This window comes from Crassostrea angulata, unplaced genomic scaffold (genome assembly GCF_025612915.1).
Source record: "Crassostrea angulata isolate pt1a10 unplaced genomic scaffold, ASM2561291v2 HiC_scaffold_57, whole genome shotgun sequence".
In the NCBI taxonomy this organism is placed as follows: Eukaryota; Metazoa; Mollusca; class Bivalvia; order Ostreida; family Ostreidae; genus Magallana; species Magallana angulata.
The window spans coordinates 456,963-480,558 of NW_026441612.1; the positions used below are offsets into that span (position 1 = coordinate 456,963).

Sequence of the window (23,596 nt, forward strand, 5' to 3'; positions counted from 1 at the left end):
CTACTTCGTTAAAAGCTTATAGTGTGAAAACTAATCCGTCAATATATCATTATTTTTACCAAAATTTTTCTTCAAGATTTCATTCTATAGAAATGAGATGTTTGTGAAACACTTATGTCTTCTCCCTTGGACATACATTATATAATGCACAAGTTTTTATTATGGGCAGTATACATTATAGACAATATAAATGGAAAAAAATTGACGTTTTGAACTTAAAATCCATAGGGGTCATCAGAGATGCATCAACCAATCAAGTATGAAAAGTTTTAGCTAATAAGTTTTAGAATTATAGGGTTGCACAAATTAATCTTCTACATCACATCTTTGTCAAAAACTTCTGCCCAAAACCAAACTTGACCTAGATATCCTTATGAGAAATCTGCATACTAAATTTCATTTCAGTATTTGCAACTTCTTCAAAGAAAATAAACCGAAACTGCAAATAATTGGAATTTCTCTTAGTCTTAGGTGCATAACTCTGACAAAAAATTGCTAAATCTAACCCATTCTATATAAAATTAGAACTTCCGATACAATCCTCAGTTTTTGATATGACGCATGTTCATTCTCTGCGAAGAAACTTGGTGGAAACTGCAAATAATTGCAATATTTCTATGTCCAAGGGGCATAATTCTGTTGAAAATTGCCCGATCTGACCCAATATCAAAGTTAACCTAGATATTATCATGATAAAGGTGTATCCTAAATTTCAATTCAATATGTTAATCCTCTGTGGAAAAAATGAGCGGAAACTGCAAATAATAGAAATTTTTCCAAGTCCAAGGGGCATAACTCTGTCGAAAATAGCTTGATCATACCTAATTTGAACTTGACCTAGATATTATCATGATGAAGCTGTATACCAAAATTCATTTCAATATGTTTATCCTCTGCAAAGAAAATGAATGGAAACTGTTGGTGGACCGAACGACCTAAAGACAGACAGCAGCAAAGCAATATGCCCTTCCTTTTTTGAGGAGGCATCATTAGATCATACCCAAAATATGTATTCTCATATACATAAAATAGATTTTCTTAGGATAAATCTGTCTACTAAATTTCATTTCATTATGTGCAACGTCTGCAAAGAAAATGAATGGAAAATGTTGGTGGACGGACCAACAAACAGACTGTATTAAAACAATATGCAGGGTTCAACAATAGACTTACTTCATTAGTCACAAACTAAAATATTAAGTCACACTAACAAAGTCAGACAAACAACATTTTTTCCTAGTCAGTCCAGGCAGACAAATAAAATGTGATAGTGCTTAAATTAATTGTGTAAATTATCAAAGTGTTAATGTTGACACTTTTTTGGAATAGCCAACTTTATTTTTAGTATATAGCATGATGCAAAGTGATGAATATAGAGTTACCGAGCAAAAACAAGAAGGATATGCAGGATTTTGTGGGTAACTTAAGTCTTTCTTTGCTGTTAAGAGATCTCTGAGAAAAAAAGCTGACAAGCCCATGTCACGGTGTTTGCTACAAAAGCTTAGATAGGGAAGGTATTATAAAAAAAAAAGTAAAAATTAATCTTCCTCAATTGTTCAATTTAAATGAATTGTGTTTAAATCATTTGTCAAAAATGGTTAATTTTTTTTCAAATAGATCTTAGATAAGTTAACGAAAAAAACATAGTTGCTCAAGGCCTCTGATCTATATTGCACAGATCTATTTATAATATCTGTAATAGATGGCATACAGAGACTGACATAGTTAATACAAAGCTCATAGCACCTTGCTATGTACATAATAGTACAATACAACTAAGCCAGTGCTACACCTAAGGGGTGTTCAACAGAGCGATTGCGAGCGTTTGTCATAATTCCTTATACCTACAAGTTACAACACAAATTTTGGTGAGCGCTCCTGAGCTCTCGCTCTCTTGAACAGACCTTTGTTAATTAAAAAAAACATCAAAAACCCATGGTGGTACATTAATACACAACCCTCAAGTTTCTTACAAACTTTAATAAAAAAGAGTGTATTATTTTAGGCAACATAAGGTAATGCATTTTTATGACAGGCAGAGTGTGGACAAGTTAAAGTAAACAGGCTCTAGTAGAACTGGACTACTGGCGTGCGACCAGTTCTCGCCGAGTACCATTTCTCGCCAGTACATTGTGACGTCACTTTTCGTCTATAATTTTATGTGTTGATAAAATGACGTCACAATGTACTGGCGAGAAATGGTACTCGGCGAGAACTGGTCGCACGCCAGCAATGCATAAAAAATTTACTGTCAAAACCCCAAATATGCAGTGCCTTCTTTGAAAAGTGCATTTTAGAATACCTTTAATTAATCAAAGTTTGAGTACATCTAAACTACCAAATAGTTAAAAATAACCAAAATTGACACACTAATATTATTTTATATTGAATTCTGATATATCAGCCTTACAAATCGTACTAACATGTATCTAAAACAACTTGTTCAAAAATATTGATGTCATAAAAGTAAAACAAATGTTTATACTCTATCTTGTATATCAAGTTATTAGAACCATTTTAACGAAAGTTTGGACTTTAGTTAGTTGTGTCAAACAGCAATGTGACGTAGGCCTGTCACTCAGCCATGGCTTTTTAATATCAACAACATTTGTCTGACTTTTAATCAAAGACTACGCAATCGGTGCATATTTCGATTTCATTTAAAACTAAGCTTTCCATAACTGAGCCCATTTAGTGTCTTATATAGGGATACCTTAAAAATATTATAGGTTCAGTTTTTCAATGAAAAGATGGATTATATTACTACATCAGGTTAACAGGAGTGTCATGACACCTGGAGACAATTCACAAATATCAACCGACAAGTACAACGACTACACTTTTCACTAACTAAAAACTGATGTTTACATTTAAGCAGGTATTTTTATGGCCAATGTTTAAAACAGTCATAAATGCATTTAAGTCCTTAGTTACTGATAATGGCTTATGCTTAAGTGCTTTGGACAGTCTGGATTATTGTATGACAATTTGCTTATCCTATGGTGATAGGTTTAAAATACAGTCACCCCTGTTTTGAGATGCCACTTGAGGGAGAAGGCCATTTATTCCAGGTTTCAACTTAATGAAGAGAAAACTCGGATTATATTCATTTTCAAACATGATTTCATTCCGTGTGAACTTTCTCATGACGTCACAATAGGAACCGCCTGTGCTTATCACTTGTCGGTAGAATTATTGTAAACATAAAATCTCGGTAATTTTAACAATTCTGAATAATTTGCCTTTCTCAATTGTACAAATAAGTAATAAACAGCAATGTTAAAAAGTTCACCAGGATATGAACTTGGTTGGTACTGATCAAATCTTCTGAGAAGCTCTTTGGGCTTCACAGGATTTGATCATGTGACCAGATAAATTCAAATTACACACCCAATTATTTGTCATTAAATCATTATCAGCTGTTTAAGTTTGGCTTCTCTTGATACAAGGTCACATGTCACAGTCAGAAGTCATCTAAGAAAGGAGACAAAATGGCAGTTGAGAACAGCCATGTTGAAAGCATGGACCAAAAATCACTGACCGCTGGCAGAGTTAGACGGATGGCCAATTACATGAGTTAAAATATGGTGAAAAACAAAATGAACGGACAAGATTGAAACTAGCCACTCATGGGGAGTGGCCGCTGACTGAAGGTGGCCGTAACAGCAGGTGTGACTGTAAACTGCTTCACGATAACTGTTGTACTGCTCTCTTACAGAGCAATTTGGTAATCTTTACCAAAGATTTAGCAGGTAGATACTTAAATGACGTAAATGAAACAATTATCATTACATCATACTTCATCAAACAACGTCATTTTGCCCTGCAAAAGAGCAGCAGAGTTTTTATCGGCAAAGTTTTTGAAATCTGCTGGTCCCACCGGCAAAAATTTCAAATGTCCAGTAATTATTCTTATTTAATTGGTCTTAATGACCGGTAATATAAAAACGACAGATTTAAGACTTTAACCTCTTTTCAAGCAGAATTAAAATGTTTGCCAACACCTTCAATTTGATTTAACATAGCAATTCACACTCTATCGACAAGATTGACTGTTACACGCATAGAAAGGAACAAAAAAAATGTTAAATAACATACTTAACATGATGACGTCTCTAAGTGCAATTAACCGACAGCTATGATTTCAATTTTTTTGTTAATTGATTAACTATGTTAGGCCTATTATAAAGGTCTATTAGATTTCAATTCATAGTTTCCCTTTGGATTTTTTTTTATGTACAGAATATTCAAATCCTTTAGGAATTTTATTCAAATAATATCCTACAAAAACCTGCATGTCTAACTATTTCTTTACTGACTTTTCTTCTTTTTCTATCATATAGCTTAAAGCTGCTTGGTCCGATTTTTTTTGTAATTACAGTATCAACATTTTTTCCATACAAATCATTTATCTTAGAAAGTTATGGACTTTCTCCTATTTACACCAGCAGAATCAGTCTCCTTTCAAAGTTAGAAATATTCAAAGTAAATAAAAATAATTTCTCTTTGGGCAAACGAAAAAACAGACCAAAATACATCACGGGAATGTTTAGAAAAGAAAACCGCTTGGTTTCGTCCCCCGAATGATTGGGGTTATTCAACCCGCATGCTATGCATCAATTGTAAAGAAAGCAGACTTTGGAAAATATTACAAACAAAACATCAAATGTTTATTTGTAATTTGTCTGATCATTTCGACCTTTATTTAAAGTGATGTCAAAGTCGTAATACAACCATACCCGTATCGTCGTCAGGGGTGAAATTTAACATGAGGCGAAATAACGCGGTATCTTTTAATGTCGTTTGTTTTGTTAGCAAATTTTGTACGTATTTTTCTTCATTGAAATTTGGCATAATTGACGGGTAAAACTACTGCAATGTCTATTATTATACATATACTAAGCATAGCCATCGTTTAAAAGCATGCATAAAATTTGATATAAAATCGGACCAAGCAGCTTAAATTTGCCTAACAGAGTATGGTTTGCTTATGTAGTAGTAAAACTGTTATTAAATCATGCTTATTTTTAAGAAAGGCATTTATAGAAAAAAAACCCAGACTATAGTGCATCAATAATTTTCAACTGATTTAAAAATATTAATGAGAGTGTACCAAGGCATTAAATGCTTATTTTAGGATGTTGTCAGTCCTATATAAACACATCTGATTTCAGTAACCAGTCTGTTCAGACAAATTAAATACTGCTCCTTCATAGTTTGTCTGCATAGCCTGGTATTTTATAGGACTGAAGATATCAATAAACATAAACATTCAATGTTTATATTTATATTTTATGTTTATTTTTATGAAATTTATTTCAGTCATCGATATGAATGATAGATGGAACAACCACAGGACATACCATTTAGTGCACTTTTGTGGCTAAACACATAGTGCCAGAAACTTGCCAAGAAAACCTGATAGTAAAAATTGAAAAACTATGATAGCATAGATATGATTAACTGTTATTTTTCAAAAGTACAACTCAAATTGATAAGAAAATTGAACATTGAACTTTAAATCTAACAATAATATATAATTTTTTAAAATGTGTGATGATGTTTACTTGTGCTCATATGCTGTAATCAGGTTTGGCGTATTATTGGAAATTAAACAACAAACATTTACAAAGCAAACATACGAGAAATATACATTATTTAAATGGAAATACAACTACTGATGTGTGATTCTACGAAAAAATATTTCTGCTTAACATGATAATCAAACCTGCAAACTGGTACCAATTCAAAACAATGTAATCACATTTATTTCTTCTTTATCTCACACAAGACAGTATGCACTTAAAATTAGAGATGCATTTTTAAAGTTTAAAACAGCTGAATAGTAGCAATAGTACATATCTACAACCTTTGTTGTTTTTTGAAACTTCCTATTACAGATATTGGCAGGTCACATACTTGCGGATTTTACCACTGCTATAATAAAACGCAAATAGTTAAATAATTAACCAACTCAAAATTTGGAGCTCTATAGTTTATTCTGTAAGCTACCAAAAACGCGATAAAGCGATTGCAGAGACACAACTCTAGTAGCAATGCGAAAGCTCGCTAGGCGGCGCTGTAGATCGTAAATAAGAAAATTGCGCAATCCTAACCTCGGTTTACATCGTTTACATTACGGAGTTTTTTCCTATGAAAACGCCAGAGATGTCCGAATGTGCGAGCTATTTTTAGTGAGAAATCCTTTCTGCATGACGTATTTGGCAAAAATTTTCCCGGGTTTTGTCAAGAAGTAAGTACAAATCTGCTCTGAATTTTTCATTGATGTTTTTATTTTACTAGTAAGGTAAATACGCACACATAATGCACATCAAAATGTTGTTTACGTACCTAAGTGAACATATGAAAACAAGTTTGTCATAGAATGAAGCGTAATAGTTGGGAAAAGACGCTTTTTCGTAGAGCCACGGAAGTTCCAACAACGATAACTCCATCCTTGTACTTGTACTACAACTTGTAGTTAACGCTGATAACAACAAAATATGTGCCAATCAATGACTGCAAACAATTAAGAAGTCTTATAGAAGTGAAAACTTCAATAATTCAAGGCAACTAAGCAATTATACTATATTTATAAATGAATTTATCACAATTGAAGTCAATTTCGAAATTATTTTTTATTAGTGGACGAATATTCCCAACTGCTGTTAACAGATACAGAGAGTGAGACTGATTCACAGGTAGTTTAATAAATTAAAACAATTTTTCTATATTATAGATATCTTTGTAGTTAATGATTCAGTATATACTCCAGTATAATTATTCTGATTTTATATTTACAAATACTAGTACTGCACATATTAGCATGCAGTATATTGTCATGAATAAAAAATATACCGGTACATGTGTAATTATTCCATGTGTTGCATACATGTTTTAAGCAATTTGTTGGGTTTCTGCAGGGGTCACTTGATTTGGATGCCACTCAGGGTCCATCGGGATCCACACAAGATTTCACTTATAGTCAAGACACAAGGTCCCCTGAAAGTTCAATAACTGTGGAAAGCCCAAAGAAGGCAAGTGACCCAGCAGCAAAACCAAGGAAGAGACAAGTATGATATATTTTATTGTAAAAACATAAAAAATGACAATTATGTATTTTAAATGTAAGGTGAATTTCCTTGAAATATTTATGACTTGCAAATATTTTTTTTGCAGATAAATCACTTCTTGGCTGTTGGAAATCCAACAAACTCCGACTCGGACATAGAACAATCCCAAAGCCTGTTGAAAAGGAGAAAATCCACAAAAAAAGGCAAGTCAACTCAAACAGTTTTTACAGGCTCCTTTGGTACCAATACAAGTTGCATTATTTTTGATGAAGATGCTTTAGTGGAAGTTGTTAATGTAAATGAAAAAAAAACACAAACACATGTATTTGGAACTATTTTGGGTCTGAGTTCGAACATTTATTATAAATTTTAAAATGTCCTATTGCAAAGATATAGGACTGGACCTCTCCTCTATATTTTTGGAACCTAGTGTCCAATTTTGTAATAAAATAAACAAAGGTGCAGTAATAGAAATATTCAATTTTGGAAAATCCAAACAAATGGAATACATGAAAATTGTGCGCAAACTTGGAAAAATTGCTGGAATAGAAAATGTAAATGTCGAAGCATGTCTATCCAAAATACACAGAGTGGTTGGTGCAGATAAAAAGAAAAGGGGTAATTTACGAGAACAGTATAGAAAAGAAGAATTTGAGATTCCAGTATACATGGACAATTTGAGGATATCTGCACAAAGGTCTGCACAATCTAAAGACAGCGAAGAAAAGGCTGAGGTAAAATTAAGTTCCCTCACAGAGAAACTACAGGAAAGACGAACAAAGGTAATTGAATTGACAGAAAAGAACAAGCAGTTAAAAAGAAAACTAGAAAGGAAAGAGAAGCGAATGGAAGTCGGTAAAGCAAAGAAAGCAAAGGAAGATCAAAGTATAAAAACTGTTATCAAAATGGAGAAGGAACTAGTTTCAAAAAATAAATTACTAGAGAAAGCAAAGATTAGAAACAAACAACATTCAAGTTCACTGGTAGATTCCAACAGAAAAGTTCGATTCATTTCCAAGAAACTGGAAGCAACAGAATATACAGTTGAGAAACTACAAAGTACTTTGAACCAATTAGAAGAGAAATATGATGATGCAATAGCCAAAAAAAATCATTTAGAGGAAGAACTTAAGGAACTTTCAATGTCAAATGACTATTTACAAGGACTTCTAGAGAATGAAGCAGACTTGTATCTTTTTGATCCTGAACAGAACAAATTTACTCCAGAACTTGTTGAGTGTGCAATGAATTTGACGAACTTAAAAGTTGCTTCTCGAAATGTTGGACCAGTTATCAAAGAGGTTGCAGGTTTATGTGGGAAAATACCTAATAAACTTCCTTCACGCTCAGCTGTAGATAACTTTAATGATAGAAAACTCGCAATATCCCAAAAGCACTTGGGAGCAGTGGCTGCCTCAAAATCCAATACTACTCTTTACACAGATGAAACTCGCAAGTATGGGCATACTTATCAAACATATCTCATTACTGACATGGACAGAAATTCTTACCTACTAGGCCTAAGGGAAATGGTCAATAAGAGTGGCCAATGCACTTTAGACACATTGAAAGAAATACTGGGAGATATAGACTCATATTGTAAAATGCAGGAGGAGCAAGAAGAACAAGTGAGATCTACTGTTGGAATGGAGTTATTAACAAACATCCGCAACACGATGTCAGATAGGGCCAGCACGGAAAAAAATTTTAATAAATTGTTGCAGCAATACAAGAATGAAATTTTCCCAGAAATACAGCTAAATTTCAACAGTCTTACTGACGATGAACAACAATTGTGTAGTCAGATTAATAATTTTTACTGTGGATTACATCTGCTTATAGGCATAGCTGATGTTTGTGAAGCTGCCATAAAAAAATTTGAAATAGAATATTTAGATGGAAAATTGATTGGGTCTGCAGAAAAGCCAGAATTGCAACGGTACCACAAGGCAGAAAGTGGCACTCTCCGACTCTTGAGAACAAGCAGCAAAGCATTTGCGATGGGGGAGGATGAAAAAAATGGTGTTTTTCTTCCATGGAAAACATACTTAAATTCCAAAGGAGAAAAAAAAAATTACATTCAAAGGTTTAAACATAACCGATTCAACATGATTTTTATGATAGGACAATCTGTGTTTTACCACCATGAAGATATCCCCCATTTTCTGAGTAATGTACACGGTACGACAAATGATTTATTGAAAGCAGTCAGATATGATTCCGAAGAACCCTTGTACCTTGCTGGTGCCAGAACACTTGGTTTGCTTTCAAAATTTGTGACCGCTCCATTATGGCGTCTCATCGAGAGTCCGGGACATATTTTGGACATGAATATCAACTACCAGACCCTTGTTCAATACCTGGATACAGCTTCCGCAGAGGAAGATGTTGCTAATGATTTCCTTCATGGAAGCTCAATGCCTTTCCCAACTCCGATGGATGAAAACGACAAAGTTTTAAGTAAACTTATAAGAGAAGATGACAAGCTTGACCCAATTTGTCTTCCACTTTTACAGACTCTTTTCAGAGCCATCAAGGAATTGTTAAAAAGAATGATTCCTGAACATTTACCAGAGGGACAATTCTGGGAAACCTCAGCCGCAGTCCGGAAACAAACAAGCTCGGTGATGAAACACAACAAACTTCCTGAGTTTATTTTCGGACAGTTAGATCATCTCCTCTCTTTTCGTCCAAATGCATCTGTACTTGCGAATGAAGCTTACCTTATGTATGCCTTCAACAAAACAAGTGAATGGTTGAGGAAGTTACCACCAGATGAAAGAGAGAAAATCATCGAGAATTCCAGGAAAGGAGGAAGAGAAATTAGGAAACTTTTTAAAGACCGGTTACAAGAGATTGAAAATAAAAGATTAGAAGCGCAGAGAAGGAAACAGATGGAACTGGAGAGGTTGGAGAAAGAGAGAATAAGAAGAGCAGAAGAGATGACCAATGATGTTTGTTATTATGGACTGTGGCAGAGTCAACAACAAGTAGAAGAGGGCATGGGGAGAATAAGGAACGAGAAGGAATTGATTAATGCTTTACAAGCACAACTGAAATTCCGAAAGAATGTCTTGAAACAGAAGCACAAGGACAGCAAAATATTTAACTTATCAAGAAAGAAACCTGATGGTAAATATGAAAAACTATCTGTCCAGGACTTAAAGAAAAACATTTTGCTTTTAATAGCATCTGCAGCAAGTATCCACACTAGTGAAATAAAATATTCAGATGCACCCCTTCTCGTTGGAAAACTAGTAGAACATACATTCGCAGACAAACAAAAGTACAAAGGAAAAGTCCTTGGAGTTGTACCCGGTTTTCCAACATGGTACAACATCAAATATGAAAATGATGAAGCTATTTATGCTTATAACTTGTTAGATGATTACAGAAAAGGGGAACTTAAAATTGTCTTTTCATAGTGCAACAGGCACAACATGATTAACAGATTAAGATGTACATATTTCAAATTTACTTTTTGATTGAATGTTCATGAGGATTTTTATAGACTTTTTTTAGATATACATGTATATGGCAAAGTCAAGTCCCTTTTTATGTGTAAGGATCTTCAGTTAAAAAGTTTCAGTGTTTTACATTTGTTTTATCATTGCATGTCCTCACAGGTAGTGAGTTTTTATAGCATGTCTCCTCAGATGACAAGTTATTATTATTTAAAATTTTAATTATTATTTGTATGTCAATAATGAGATATCTAATTTCTAAAATTAGAATTCTTTTGGGAAAAAAATTATTGAATGCATATTTAATGAAATTTGATCCTTGTATTAACAGTTCATTCTTATTTCAATTGATAATTACTTTTTTACTTGTAGGTACCCTAATTTTTCCATGGTTGCAGATATCTATAGATACACTACCTTCACTTGGTAAGTATCAAAAAATAATATTGGAATTGTTCCATTTTCTTAATTTACAACCTACAGCACCGCCTAGCGAGCTTTCGCATTGCTATTTATTCATTAAAAACTTGCTATGGTTTTATATATGTATGTTATACTTCTTTTGAGAATTCCAAGAAATAAATTTGCATTTCACTTTTTATACAGGAAATTAACATTGCACTTTTAATTATATGAAAAGAGGTTGTGTATTAAAAGGAAAATGTTTAACATTAAGTTTCATGAATGTTTTAGGAAGAAGATTCAAGTACCATTGAGTGATTTAGGGAAAGTGGAATATAAGTGGACAATTTTCATTACGAAAGCAACAGCTAATTAGCTTAATTATGTCATTTATAGACTGTAAAAAAATACTGAATTATTTCTATCTTTAAGTTTACAATCTAATGAACAAATCCTGAAAATTTGAAGAAAAAACATCCATAAATAAAAAATTATAGACATCGGTCACTTTTTGTTTTGTTTTCTAAATTGGGCTTTAAATCGGTTATAAGGTTTCAAATGTTCACATACCCATAACTTTGTCATTTTTGAAGTTATTAAGTTCAAATAAACTGTAATAAGTTTTATTTGACCAACTTATGAAATATACATGCAGAAAAACTACTCTAGAAAAGGTGAAAAAAATCATGTGGCATTGCTAACTCTAGCGATTGTAAAGAACCGTAAAGAACCTGCTTATTGACCATCTTGACACTTGCTGATTTACAAAAAAATTACCAGTGCAAAATGTAGGCATACTCAACAAATAAACTAAAAAAACAGCTATGCATTTTGCATAAAGTGCATCGGAGTTTCGATGAAAGACTTGGTAAACTAACCCACGCCATTTCTTGCGTTGCGCATGCGTATTTATGACCACGATAGGCTATTACAAAACAAAAACAAACTTACGGTATTAAACAACACATGACATGGAACACCGACTGCAGTGAATCTTTCACAACTTCTCTAAACTTTTCGTTATATCTTCGGTGAAGTTGATACTATTCTTTAATCTCCAAAATCGATCATTAAACAGCGGAACAAATATCTAAATATGCTGATCTACTCCCCACTCGGCACTCAATCTACCATGACGTCACCTTTTAGATGATAAGACATACGAAGAATAGTTCGATCTTGTCATACACACGGAAAGTCGGAAACACTTTCTAAAATTTAACCTGGCTGCTGGCTTTAGTTTACAAAGGATATGAAATTCTATTTATAATACAATGGATACGAACATACCAAAAGCATTTTTTTCAGTTTAAACGAGTCCTTTTTGGCACAACTTACTTTAACCATGTATTTTTTAAACTATTTACCAAACCAACGCTGTATAGCGTCGAATTATCCGCAAAACATAGCATTTTTAAATCGTAACAACTTCAAAACGAAACGCCCGATAATGAAACGGATTTCAGTTTTGTGTTCAGAAAAATTATATCAATAAGATACATATTTGAAAACAAAATAATTTTAAACGTTAACAATTCCCATTTTAAGGTAATATGAAAAAAATTAGGCCTCTTCTGGCCCTTAACTGAATTAGAGCCATCCTCTTTTCTTCCTGTCAAATAAAAACTCTTTTAATACTTAACAACTTTTGTTCTATATGTTCTAACAAAACATTAACAAAAACAAAGGTTTAACACAAATTGACTTTTAGGGGTCTGGCCCCATAACTCCTTAAAGGGATGCTTTTAAATTACCAAAATTATATGGGCGGAATGTTGTCAACTGAATGATTTGGTTTATATTTTGTTATATTGTCCTCAGAAGATTTTTTTTAAATAATCAAGTTACACAAATTTAAAGACTAATCGCTCTGGCCCCTCGATGCCCTTAATTACATAACACATTAATAGAATATGGGATTGTATAAGTCAATAACCAGGAAATGAACAATTTTGCTTCTATAATTAATAACAAATTATTGTTCAGTGAATAGTTATAATAAAAAGACTCTAGAACCCTTTAGACCCCTAATTTGAGGGGCCAGCCCCTTTTTCTTGATATTAAATGAAAGGTCTCGTAAATATAAACATATTTTGTTCAACAAGTGTTTACAAATTGTTAACCGTTTACGAGATATCTGAACAAATGTGTTTTAGGGGTCGACCCTTCAACTCCTTAATGGGGCCACCAACAACAAAAATTAAGAAAGCATATTGTACAGAATACCATTTTGATCAACTTTTGCTCTATATTGCTTTTCAAAATATTTCTCCTTTTTCTGATATTAATGATCAAAGTTTTCAACTTCTGGCCCCTTGAAACCCCTAATTACGTAACATATGACTAAAGTATGGTACTGTATAGATAAACAGCCCAACAATGAACATTTTTGCTTCTATAATTAATAACAAATTATTATTCAGTAAAGAGTTATTGTAAGAAGACTTTACAGCCCTCTTGGTCCCTAATTTGAGGGGCCAGCCCCTTTTTCTTGATATTAAACGAAAGCCCGTGTAATTTGAAACAACTTTTGCATTACAAGTTTTAACAAAATATTTATACATCAAAAGATATCACAGAAAATGTGCAAAAATTTTGTGAAAAAATTTGGTGCCAATTTTCAGGTTCAGGCGAGCTTTGAGGCCTTTAGCAATTTTCATCATTGGAAGCATGGGGGTATATCTACAAACATTCATCTACAATCCCTGCAAATTTCAAGCTTCTATCTTGATTAGTTTCGGAGGAGATGCGTGGACAAAATGACCCTTAAAAATTTACAAAATCGTCAATATCTGAAACCGGAAGTGACTTCATCATTTGAAAATTTTATAATATGTAGCGCCGATCATGCTTTATCCGTCCTAAAAATTTTGTGCGAATCGGTTGGATAGTGTCTGAGAAATTGCGCTCCAAAAAAGTCAGAAAAAGAAAAAAAAGAATAATAAAGAAAAAGAAACCGTAGAATAACAAGAGGGTCTTCCGTTGAAAACGGAAGACCCTAATAATAGGGAAAAAGAAACAAAGCAATAACAATAAGGTCTTCCGTTGTAAACGGAAGACCTTAATAATAATAGGGGAAAAGAAACAAAGCAAAAACAATAAGGTCTTCCGTTGGAAACGGAAGACCTTAATAAAGTATAGAAGAAAAGATGCTCAAAATGATGTACTAAATAATATGCAATTTTCAAAATTTCGTTAAATGGTCCCTATAAGGAGTTATGGAATAGGCCCCTAAAACATTCTTTCCCATATATCACAAGAACGGTAACGAATTTTTAAACACTTGTTGAACAAAATGTGTTGAGATTTAAATGACCTTTTATTTGATATCAAGAAAAAGGGACTGGCCCCTCAAATTAAGGGACCAGCAAGGCTCTAAAGTCTTTCATCTGTAGCCCTTTACTGAGGGATATTTTGTGAACGGTTATAGAACCAAATATGTTTATCTTACAGTTATGTATCCAAGCAATGTAATGGTTTTATCGTGTGTTACGTAATTAGGGATTTTTAGGGGCCAAAAGTCCAGAATTTTGATCACCCATATCTCAAAAAGGAAATATATTTTGAAATGCAGTATAGAAGTAAAGATAGTCAAAATGATGTACTAAATAATATGCAATTTTCAAAATATCGTAAAATGGCCCCTATTAAGAGTTAGGGATCGGCCCCTAAAACGTTAAATGGCCCCTATAAGGAATTAAGGGATCGGCCCTTTAAAACGTTCTTTCCCATATATCTCAAGAACGGTAACAAATCTCTTAACACTTGTTAAACAAAATGTGTTGAAATTTGAATGACCTTTTTATTTGAGATCAAGAAAAAGGGGCTGGCCCCTAAAATTAGGGGACCAAAGGGCTCCAAAGTCTTTCATCTGTAGCTCTTTACTGAGGGATATTTTGTGAAAGGCTAAAGAAGCAAATATGTTTATCTTACAATTATGTATACAAGCAATGTAATGTCATGTAATGAGGGTTTTTAGGGGTCAAGAGCCAAAAACTATGACAACCTATATCTCAAAAAGAAAAAATATTTTGAAATGCAGTATAGAAGAATAGATGCTAAAAATGATTTACTTAACAACATGCAATCTTCAAAATTTGGTTCAGCGGCTCCAATAAGGAGATAAGGGACCGGCCCCTAAAACTTTTTCTTCTAAAATATCTCAAGAACCGTGACGAATTTCTAAACACTTGTTGAACAAAGCTCTTACACCTTTAACAGAATAGTATCTGGCCCCCTAAAATGTAGACCCTGTTTTTTTTATTCTAAATCATGTGTAGCTGTTAAATAGCAAAATCAAGGTAGAACATATATCTCAAATTCTAAAATCAGACGGAAGACCTCCTCGTTGCTCGCAACGAGATCGTGTCTAGTTATTAATTTTTTTCTTACAAATTTTGTGCACGCCATTTCTCAGCAACGGCTCATTTAATTTTTATGAAACTTTCAGATCTGATAGGTATTGATCTGAACCTTGTTGCAAATTTTTTTCATTGATGACGTCACTTCCGTTTGTGAGATATCGTCGATTTTATGATTTTTATAGGGGTATTTTGTCAGCGGAACTCCTCTTTAACTATTGCAGAAATAAAGTTGAAATTTTCAGGGTTGGTAGACAATAGACTGAAGTTGTGCATGAAGGTCTTAAATCATTTTTATCTTGAAAAGCGCCGACGCTCGCCTAGACCCGAAAATTGATATTAAAACAACGTCGTGAATTTTCGTGCTTTTCTTTCTTTATCTCTTTTTTGGAAAATATTCTATTTAAACATGTAATGTAAAAAAGGTTTATATTTACAAGACCTTTCATTTGATACCAGGATAAAGGGGCTGGCCCCTTATATTAGGGACCTAGACAGCTCTAAAATCTTTCATCTATAGCTCTTTACTGAGGTATATTTTGTAATGAATTATAGAAGCAAATATGTTTATCTTACAATTATGAAGCCCGACAGCATAACGATTTTTTCATGTGTTACGTAATTAGGGGTTATAAGAGGTCAAAAGTCCAAAACTTTGATCACCTATATCTCAAAAAGTAAAAATATTTTGAAATGCAGTATAGAATAAAAGATGCTCAAAATGATTAAACTAACGATTAAATGATTAAACATGCAACCTTCAAAATTTGGTTCAGCGGCCCCAATGAGGAGATAAGGGACCGGCCCCTAAAACGTTTTTCTCAGATATCTCAAAAACGGTTACGAATTTCTTAACAACTGCTGAGCAAAAAGGGGCTGGCCCCTAATATTAGGGACCTAAAAGGGCTCTAAAGTCTTTTTCTATAACTCTTTACCGAGGTATATTTTGTAATGTATTATAGAAGCAAATATTTTATCTTACAACCTTAATCTTGCAACCTTCAAACTTTGTTACAGTGGCCCCAATAAGGAGATAATGGACCCGCCCCTAAACGTTTTTTCTCAGATATCTCAAGAATGGTGACGAATTTGTAGACACTTGTAGAACAAAGCTCTTACACCTGAAACAAAATAGTATCTGGCCTTAAACCCCAGGCAGGAGTATAAAAGGAAATGGGAGGAGCTAAATTTTGAAAATCAGTTATTTCTTGACATGTTGACCAGAGCAGAGAAATTTTGAAAAGTTTCATCATGTTCAATTTTTTTAACATAATAAAATTTTGCATGGTTGTACCTCTCCATCTCATACATCTATACATGAAAAATGAAGCTTTGAAAAATTATTTTAATGCCAAAATTCATACTATTTTCATCTGAAGTGATAAGATTTCAAATTTCCACTGCTCTGCATAAGGAAGTTGACCCTAGGTCAAACGGAATCCTAATTACCACATCAGAAATGTCAACAAATAGAACCATGTGAACAGAGAAACAAGTGAAATAAGTGACTTACTTTATTGATAAGCCTTGCAGCAATGATGTATTATGTTTATAATCCAAATGTTTCACTAAAAAGTTATATGATGAAGTGTTTACTGAAAAAATAATTTAATTGTAATTTATATTGCACATTTATTTTGTCCACGAATCAAGCCCACTTGTGTCCCATGTAAGGTCGACCGGGGGGGGGGGGGGGGAGGGTATAAATCCCTCACTAGAGATAAAACACATCTGGCATTATTTCTCTCTGTGTCCATACAATGTTTTCTACTTCATCACGATTAAAATGTGCAGCTTTTTTCGCTTGATTTCTGGGATGGTTCCATGCATATCTACGTGACATCATAGTCCAAAACTTTTTATACTTTGTTTTCCTAATAGCAGAATTCCTAGTATGGGGTGGTGCACCATTTCCGAGCCACTCCTGTCGGCTTGAGGTCACGCATGGGTGGCAAAAACAATACATACATTCCTGGTCATTGATCTCTGGTATTGCATCATCCCCTCCATGTCAAGGATCACCACCTGCTGCTTGCTGCTCGTTGATGTCAGGATTGTTATCACTGGTAGCACTTACATTCTGACCAGCTCTTATCTCTTCATATGCATTTTCTTCTTTCCAGTTGTTAAAAACAACACACGAGTCAAAATCCCATTCACTGTGTGAAAATAGAGCTCTGATTGAATGAAATTCAACTTCTGTAATGTTCAAACAAACTTGCCTTCTTGGTTGTGACATTTACATGGTAAAGCAAAGAACAAAGAAAAAAATAGAGTGTTACATTCACTGATGATTTCCTGTAGAATGGCCAGACTGATTCCAAGACAGACTATTTCACTACACAAGGGGTACCAGACTAATTTATTACATTTTTAAATATAAAGAAACTACTTGTTTTTTACTAACAAAAGAAAGAACAAAACATATATCCAACAGAATGAAAAAATGATTCATTGTTCAATGGTAATGATTACGTATTAATTATACATATCAAAGTTTAGTGCAACTACTATACCCCTAACCAAAGACAATAAACTCTTCCAACAGACCATGTTGTGAAGTTTGGCGGGAAAGTTTCTCACTGGTCAATAAGAAACAATCCCATGCAGTAACATATTGAGGGGGGGGGGGGCTGCAGTTTGTCATATGTTTTGGTTTTTGTATCTTTAAAGCTTTAGATTTTATTGAGCAAAAATAGCTATGAATTATCAATAAAAAAAAGTCATATAACAATCAAAATACCTATCAGAAAAACTCAATTTAATTATTATACCCAAAGAAAACAAAACTTATTTATAACCCTGGAGTACCCCACACTGGCCAAAGGCTCTGCAGACTCAGCAGGTGGGAAACTTGCATAATAACAAACACACATACATATCAAACTCATCATTTGTAAAATAAGAAGTAAGTAAAATGGATGGAGAAAGTACAAAGAGAATTCGTGATGAAAATAGAGAACAACATGGAAGAAAGAAACGAGGATCAGACTGCGGAGAGAAAATGAAAGCACGGAATGAAAAACGTAAACTTCAGGAAAAACCCCTTGTTACAGGATGTATTCGATTTTATGTTAAAATCAGAAGATGATAAAGTATCAGTTTACAACAAAATGGATAAAATCAAACTATGCATGGCTGAGAAAGTGTCTTCTGTGACGAACGAACAAGTGCTGAATACTGTATTTTACTTTTACTTGCAATTGAATGGACTGGTTGATGATGAAAATGATGAGAGAAATTTTAACTTTCAACCATATTTACCATGTGATAAAAAAAGCACAGATGAAGATATGTTTCTGACAACCTATTCAGCGATGAGAAATATTTGCTCCGGAATTCAGCATCACAATCAAACATGCACTGAACTTTTGGATGTTAAAAAATTGCAAAGATTTGGTCATACAGCTAAAGTAACTTTCACTTGTAAAGACAATCACCTGGTCACAGCAGATTCCTCCCAGCATTTACCTGGTGGATTATTTCTTGCAAATCTCAGAATGATCCATTCTGTTTATGCAACAGGTGTTCGTTACAGTCAATACAAGCGTATTTGTGACTCTGCTTATATAGGTATTGTTCCGGAGAGTGCATTTGAAAGTCACCATAATTTGTACTGCTCTATGACAGAAGACCTGGCTAAGGAGTCAATAAAAGATGCCATCAATGAAGAAGTAACAACTGAAGTTTTAAAGGCAGAAGAAAATGATGTACCTTTTTATGGGATAAACATTATGACAGATGCCCGCCATGGTTGGAGGAGAAATGCAGCCCAATCAGACGTCGTTGCTATTGGTCAAACACATCATCGTGTTGTTGGTTTGGCTGTGGTAACTAGACAAGATGATCCTGTTAGCCAGCGTCATGAAATCCGGGGAGTTGAAAATTTGTACCAACATTTTGATGAAAATGACACATCAATCAACATCCATGGACATGACAGAAATGCAAGTGTTAACAAATATCTTGCAGTACATCAACCACAGGTGACCAATGCAAATGATACGTGGCATGCAAGTAAAGGAGTCACCAAAGAAATGAAAAAAATTGCAAGCGGTCCTCAGAAATATATGGGTGTTACTTGGCATCCTGATCTTTCAGATAAGGTTGCATCAATTAAAACCCATACATATTATGCAATGAAAAATTGCCAAGGTTCCCCTGTGAAGTTGCGACAATGTCTAGATAATATTGTTGAGCACTATAAAAACAACCACCAGAATTGTTCTGTGGAATCAAGATGCAGAAGAGACCCAAATTATGAACCATCAAAGAACATCCTAAGTGATTCTGAGGCAGAAAGAATCCTTAAGACAGAGATTCATAAACTACAAATATACAAGACACCAGAGGATTATGTGAACTGTATTGACACGCATTATGTTGAATCTTTTAACAATGCCCTTCTCGTCTATCATGATAAAAGAATAAAATTTGGTGATGAGGAGTATAAACGGAGGTCAAACATGGCTGTCCTAGACTGGAAAGAAAATGTGGACCGAGAATACACATCAATTAGTAACTTTAAAGATGCACGGCGACCAAGATCTCGATCTGGCCACAAAAACCTTGTACCGAAAACAAACAAATTTGCATTCACTTTGTGGGACAGAATTATTGAAACTTTTTATGAAAAGTGACTTGGTTAATTTTTTTCAGTGATAAATCATTTTACTTGGATTATATGTCTATAAAATGTAAGCAATTTTATTAAAACTGTAAATTATACACAAATTAAAATTTATTTATAATGATTTGTTTACCTTTAAAACATATACATATAAACAGTATGAAATTTTCCATCAACAATTTGTTTTCTTACACTCCAAACATTGGTTGTAAAGTCTTAGGCTATCGAAAATGAGTGGTCAGTAATCTGTGTTATCAGATAAGCCATGTGCTTATCAGCTGGTGAGGAGAAGTGATGCTAAATATAACTTAGCTGCTTTCTCTTATCTTGATAAGCTCCTCCCATAGAAAATGCGGTAGTGACTACCGCTGCCTTGGGTTTAAGAATGTAGACCCTGTTCTTCTATTCTTACACGTGTTTAGCTGTTCACAGCAAAATCAAGATCGAACATATATCTGAAATTCTAGAATCAGACGGAAGACCTCCTCATTGCTCGCAACGAGATCGTGTCTAGTTCTTCTTATTAAGATCTTCCGTTTCCAACGGAAGACTTTACTGTTATTGCTTTGTTTCTTTTTCCCTTTTATTTTTTTTTTCTTACGCATTTTTGTACAAGCGATTTCTTGAAAACGACTTGACCGATTTCCGTGAAAAATTGAGATCTTGTAAATATTGATAAAAACCTTATATATGATTTTTTATTTTAATGACGTCATTTCCGTTCGGGAGATATTGACGTTTTAGTGATTTTTAGAGGGCCATTTTGTCCTGCCATCTCCTCCTAAACGAAAAAAGATATTGAATTCAAATTTTCAGGGATTGTAGACAAAAGATTGTAGATGTGTTTAAAGGCATTTATGGTTGTCTGGCTTCAAAGGCGTCGAAGCTCGCCTGGACCCGAAAATTGAGTTTGAAAAAACGACGTAATTTTTAATGGTTTTCGTTCTTTATCTCTTTTCCTGAAAATATTTTAACATAGCATATAGAGGGAATAAAATTTGTATTTACAAGAGCTTTCGTTATATGTCAAGAAAAAGGGGCTAGCCCCTCAAATTAGGGGCCATTAGGGCTATAAAATCTTTCTTCCATGGCACTTTACTGAGAAAATTTTTGTTATATATTTCAGAAGCAAAAATGTTTATCTTTCACTTATAAAACTACACATTATAAATTTTTTATCATGCGTTCGTAATAAGGGGTTTTAAGGGACCAGAAGTCCAAAACTTCGATCAATTATATCTCAAAAAGGACAAATATTTTGAAAAGCAATATAGAATAAAAGATGCTTAGAATGGCGTTTTAAAAAAATATTCAATCATAAAAGTTTCGTTATCTGGCCCCAATAAGGAGATAAGGGGTCGGCCCTTAAAACGTCCTATCCCAGATAGCTCAAAAACGGCAACGAATTTCTAAACACTTCTTGAACAAAATATGTTTAATATCAAAATACCTTTCATTTGATGCCAAGAAAAAGGGGCTTGCTCTTCAGTTTAGGAGCCAAAAGGGCGGTAAAGTCTTTCTTCCATAGCACTTTACTGAGAAATATATTGTAATATATTTTTATATGTAATATAAATTTTCAAACAATTGTTGAACAAAATGTCTTTAAAATCAAATAAATTTTCATTTAAAAGGTTTCCAAGAAAAAGTAACTGGCCCCTATTACTAGATCTTTCAATTTTAACATTTTATTTCAACCCAGTACCATTCTTGATTTTTGTACCAATGACCAGACCAATTCGTTCATTTTTAAGCGAGTTATGAGTTTTGGGGCATTTGAGTTTCGAATGTCGTGCTTGACATGTACTGTAGAAAAAAATTCTAACTCCCGAGCCCTTCACTCAATCCTAATGAAATTTTGTGGAAATGTACCTCGGACCCCATTCTTAATGTCTGCCATATATACAGCGGATTGATCAGTTAAAAAGAAATTCCTGAGACTAAGCGGCGGATATAGCAAATACGGGGACTTAAAATTTACATAGTTCTAAGGATGTAAGCAGCCGCGTAATATTTCTGTTGCATGTATATTTCTTCTTTTCCGTTTAGTCTATATCTACGATAGCGTGTGAACTACTTATGGATGTTAGAACTGTGGAAATTACTGTCATCAAAATTTTACCGAATAACTTTACGTGTTACTGATTTCGTTATTTCTACATTTATAAAGATTTTATCAATCCTGTTGAAATAAAACAGTCAAACACAATAGTAAACGACACGAGAAAAAAAATCACTACACTGAAACACATGTGCAAAATGCATCAGTCATTGTTTTAGGCCTTTACTTCCCCTAAATGAAATATCTGAAAGTGTTTGGACGACCTGATGCTTAATTTGTTGACCATCTCTCCTTAAATTTCCAGGTAGAACTGGATGGCAATTTGTTGAGGATCAAGCCACATTTACTATCTCATACATGTATGTGTGCATTTAACTCCTGTTCTGCACTCCAGTCTGTGATATAATTACATTTCATTATCCATATTAAATAATTGTGGTTTTTGAACATCAGATACATATAGTTATACCAATATCAATACATTAATGAATATTAACTACTGTTTACTACACAGGTATTAATGGAAATAAAACAAGAGATACATGTAGAAATAAATATTTTTTTAATTTTAGATTTATGAAAATATGAACATTGAATACAGAATTACCTTTTGCATTATTAACAGTACATAAATAACTTTTTTATGAACAGTCTATATCTTCATAAACATGTAAGCAATTCCTGCATTTTTTCTGTGATAACAGTCTTCTCTTCAAAACCTGTCACAGTTAAATAAGAGGGTAATGCACACTTTTTCAATTTGAAAGTTTATCGCCGCAATGACCTAATTCCATTGTTGATGCTGTTCACAGCCTTTGTAAAGTCGGCGTAGTTTGAACCACAGTGCTCAAGGAATGCAGCTTTCAGGCAGTTCCTTCTTCTTGGAGAAATGGCTAATCTTCCTTTCCGACCAAAGAAATTTCTACCAACCAGTTCCTCATCATGGAAAAGTCTCTTTGCCAAAAGCCACATGAAATTTCCATCCGAACATGAAGCTTCCTTGAGGTCGGACAGAATATCCCTCCTCACACGGAATTCAAAGTCCCCATACACAATGTCACACTTGTCCTTTATTTCGATGGTTGTTGCAGTAGGGCGGCATTCTAACGTTAATACCTTGTCCTTGCTTCCGGTGGTCTTCTTGTTCAGAACTTTGTGGGTCACTTCTGCAAAGGGGATTCTCTCTCCAGAAACGATGTTTTCGGTGTAAACCTCTCCTTTACTGTATCAAAAGAAATTAAATATTTACTATCACAATATGTAAACCAGACTCTCTCTCTCTCTCTCTCTCTCTCTCTCTCTCTCTCTCTCTCTCTCTCTCTCTCTCTCTCTCTCTCTCTCTGATATGTGTTTCTACTTAAGATATTATGACCTGATATGCAAATTTCGTTTTTGTATTGCCATCTTGTTATACTTATTACACTGCACTGTTAGTGTATTATTTTCAACAAATGTTCTTGTATTTGCAGACATTTGCTATGCACATGTTCACACAGCTAATTGATTTTTTAAAATTTTTAATTTCAGCCCAACATAGACTTCTGCTACCACCTGGCGACATGGATTTTTTGGGTTGATTCTTGTGGTTTCAATGCTTGAGGTTA

The 23,596-nt window shown here is 33.8% G+C and overlaps 3 protein-coding genes across 4 annotated transcripts in view; 2 read left to right on the forward strand and 1 right to left on the reverse strand.

The window, feature by feature from the left end:
* Positions 1–23,596, reverse strand: part of LOC128168829 (uncharacterized) — a 324,047-nt gene that overhangs the window by 296,752 nt on the left and 3,699 nt on the right. The gene's annotated exons all lie outside the window — the stretch shown is intronic.
* Positions 6,055–11,607, forward strand: LOC128168830 (uncharacterized). Of its 2 annotated transcripts, XM_052834997.1 has the most exons (6): positions 6,055–6,253; positions 6,646–6,701; positions 6,924–7,073; positions 7,180–7,276; positions 10,910–10,963; positions 11,231–11,607. In XM_052834997.1, coding segments are annotated over exons 1-6 (381 nt in total). In that variant the 5' UTR covers positions 6,055–6,252; the 3' UTR covers positions 11,254–11,607. The 2 variants fall into 2 exon arrangements, with proteins under 2 accessions (XP_052690957.1, XP_052690956.1); XM_052834996.1 differs by lacking the exons at positions 10,910–10,963; positions 11,231–11,607 and having other exon boundaries at positions 6,064–6,253; positions 7,180–7,446.
* Positions 7,444–10,880, forward strand: LOC128168828 (uncharacterized). The gene has a single exon (XM_052834992.1). The coding sequence runs from the start codon at positions 7,448–7,450 to the stop codon at positions 10,496–10,498; it is 3,051 nt and encodes a 1,016-aa protein (XP_052690952.1). The 5' UTR covers positions 7,444–7,447; the 3' UTR covers positions 10,499–10,880.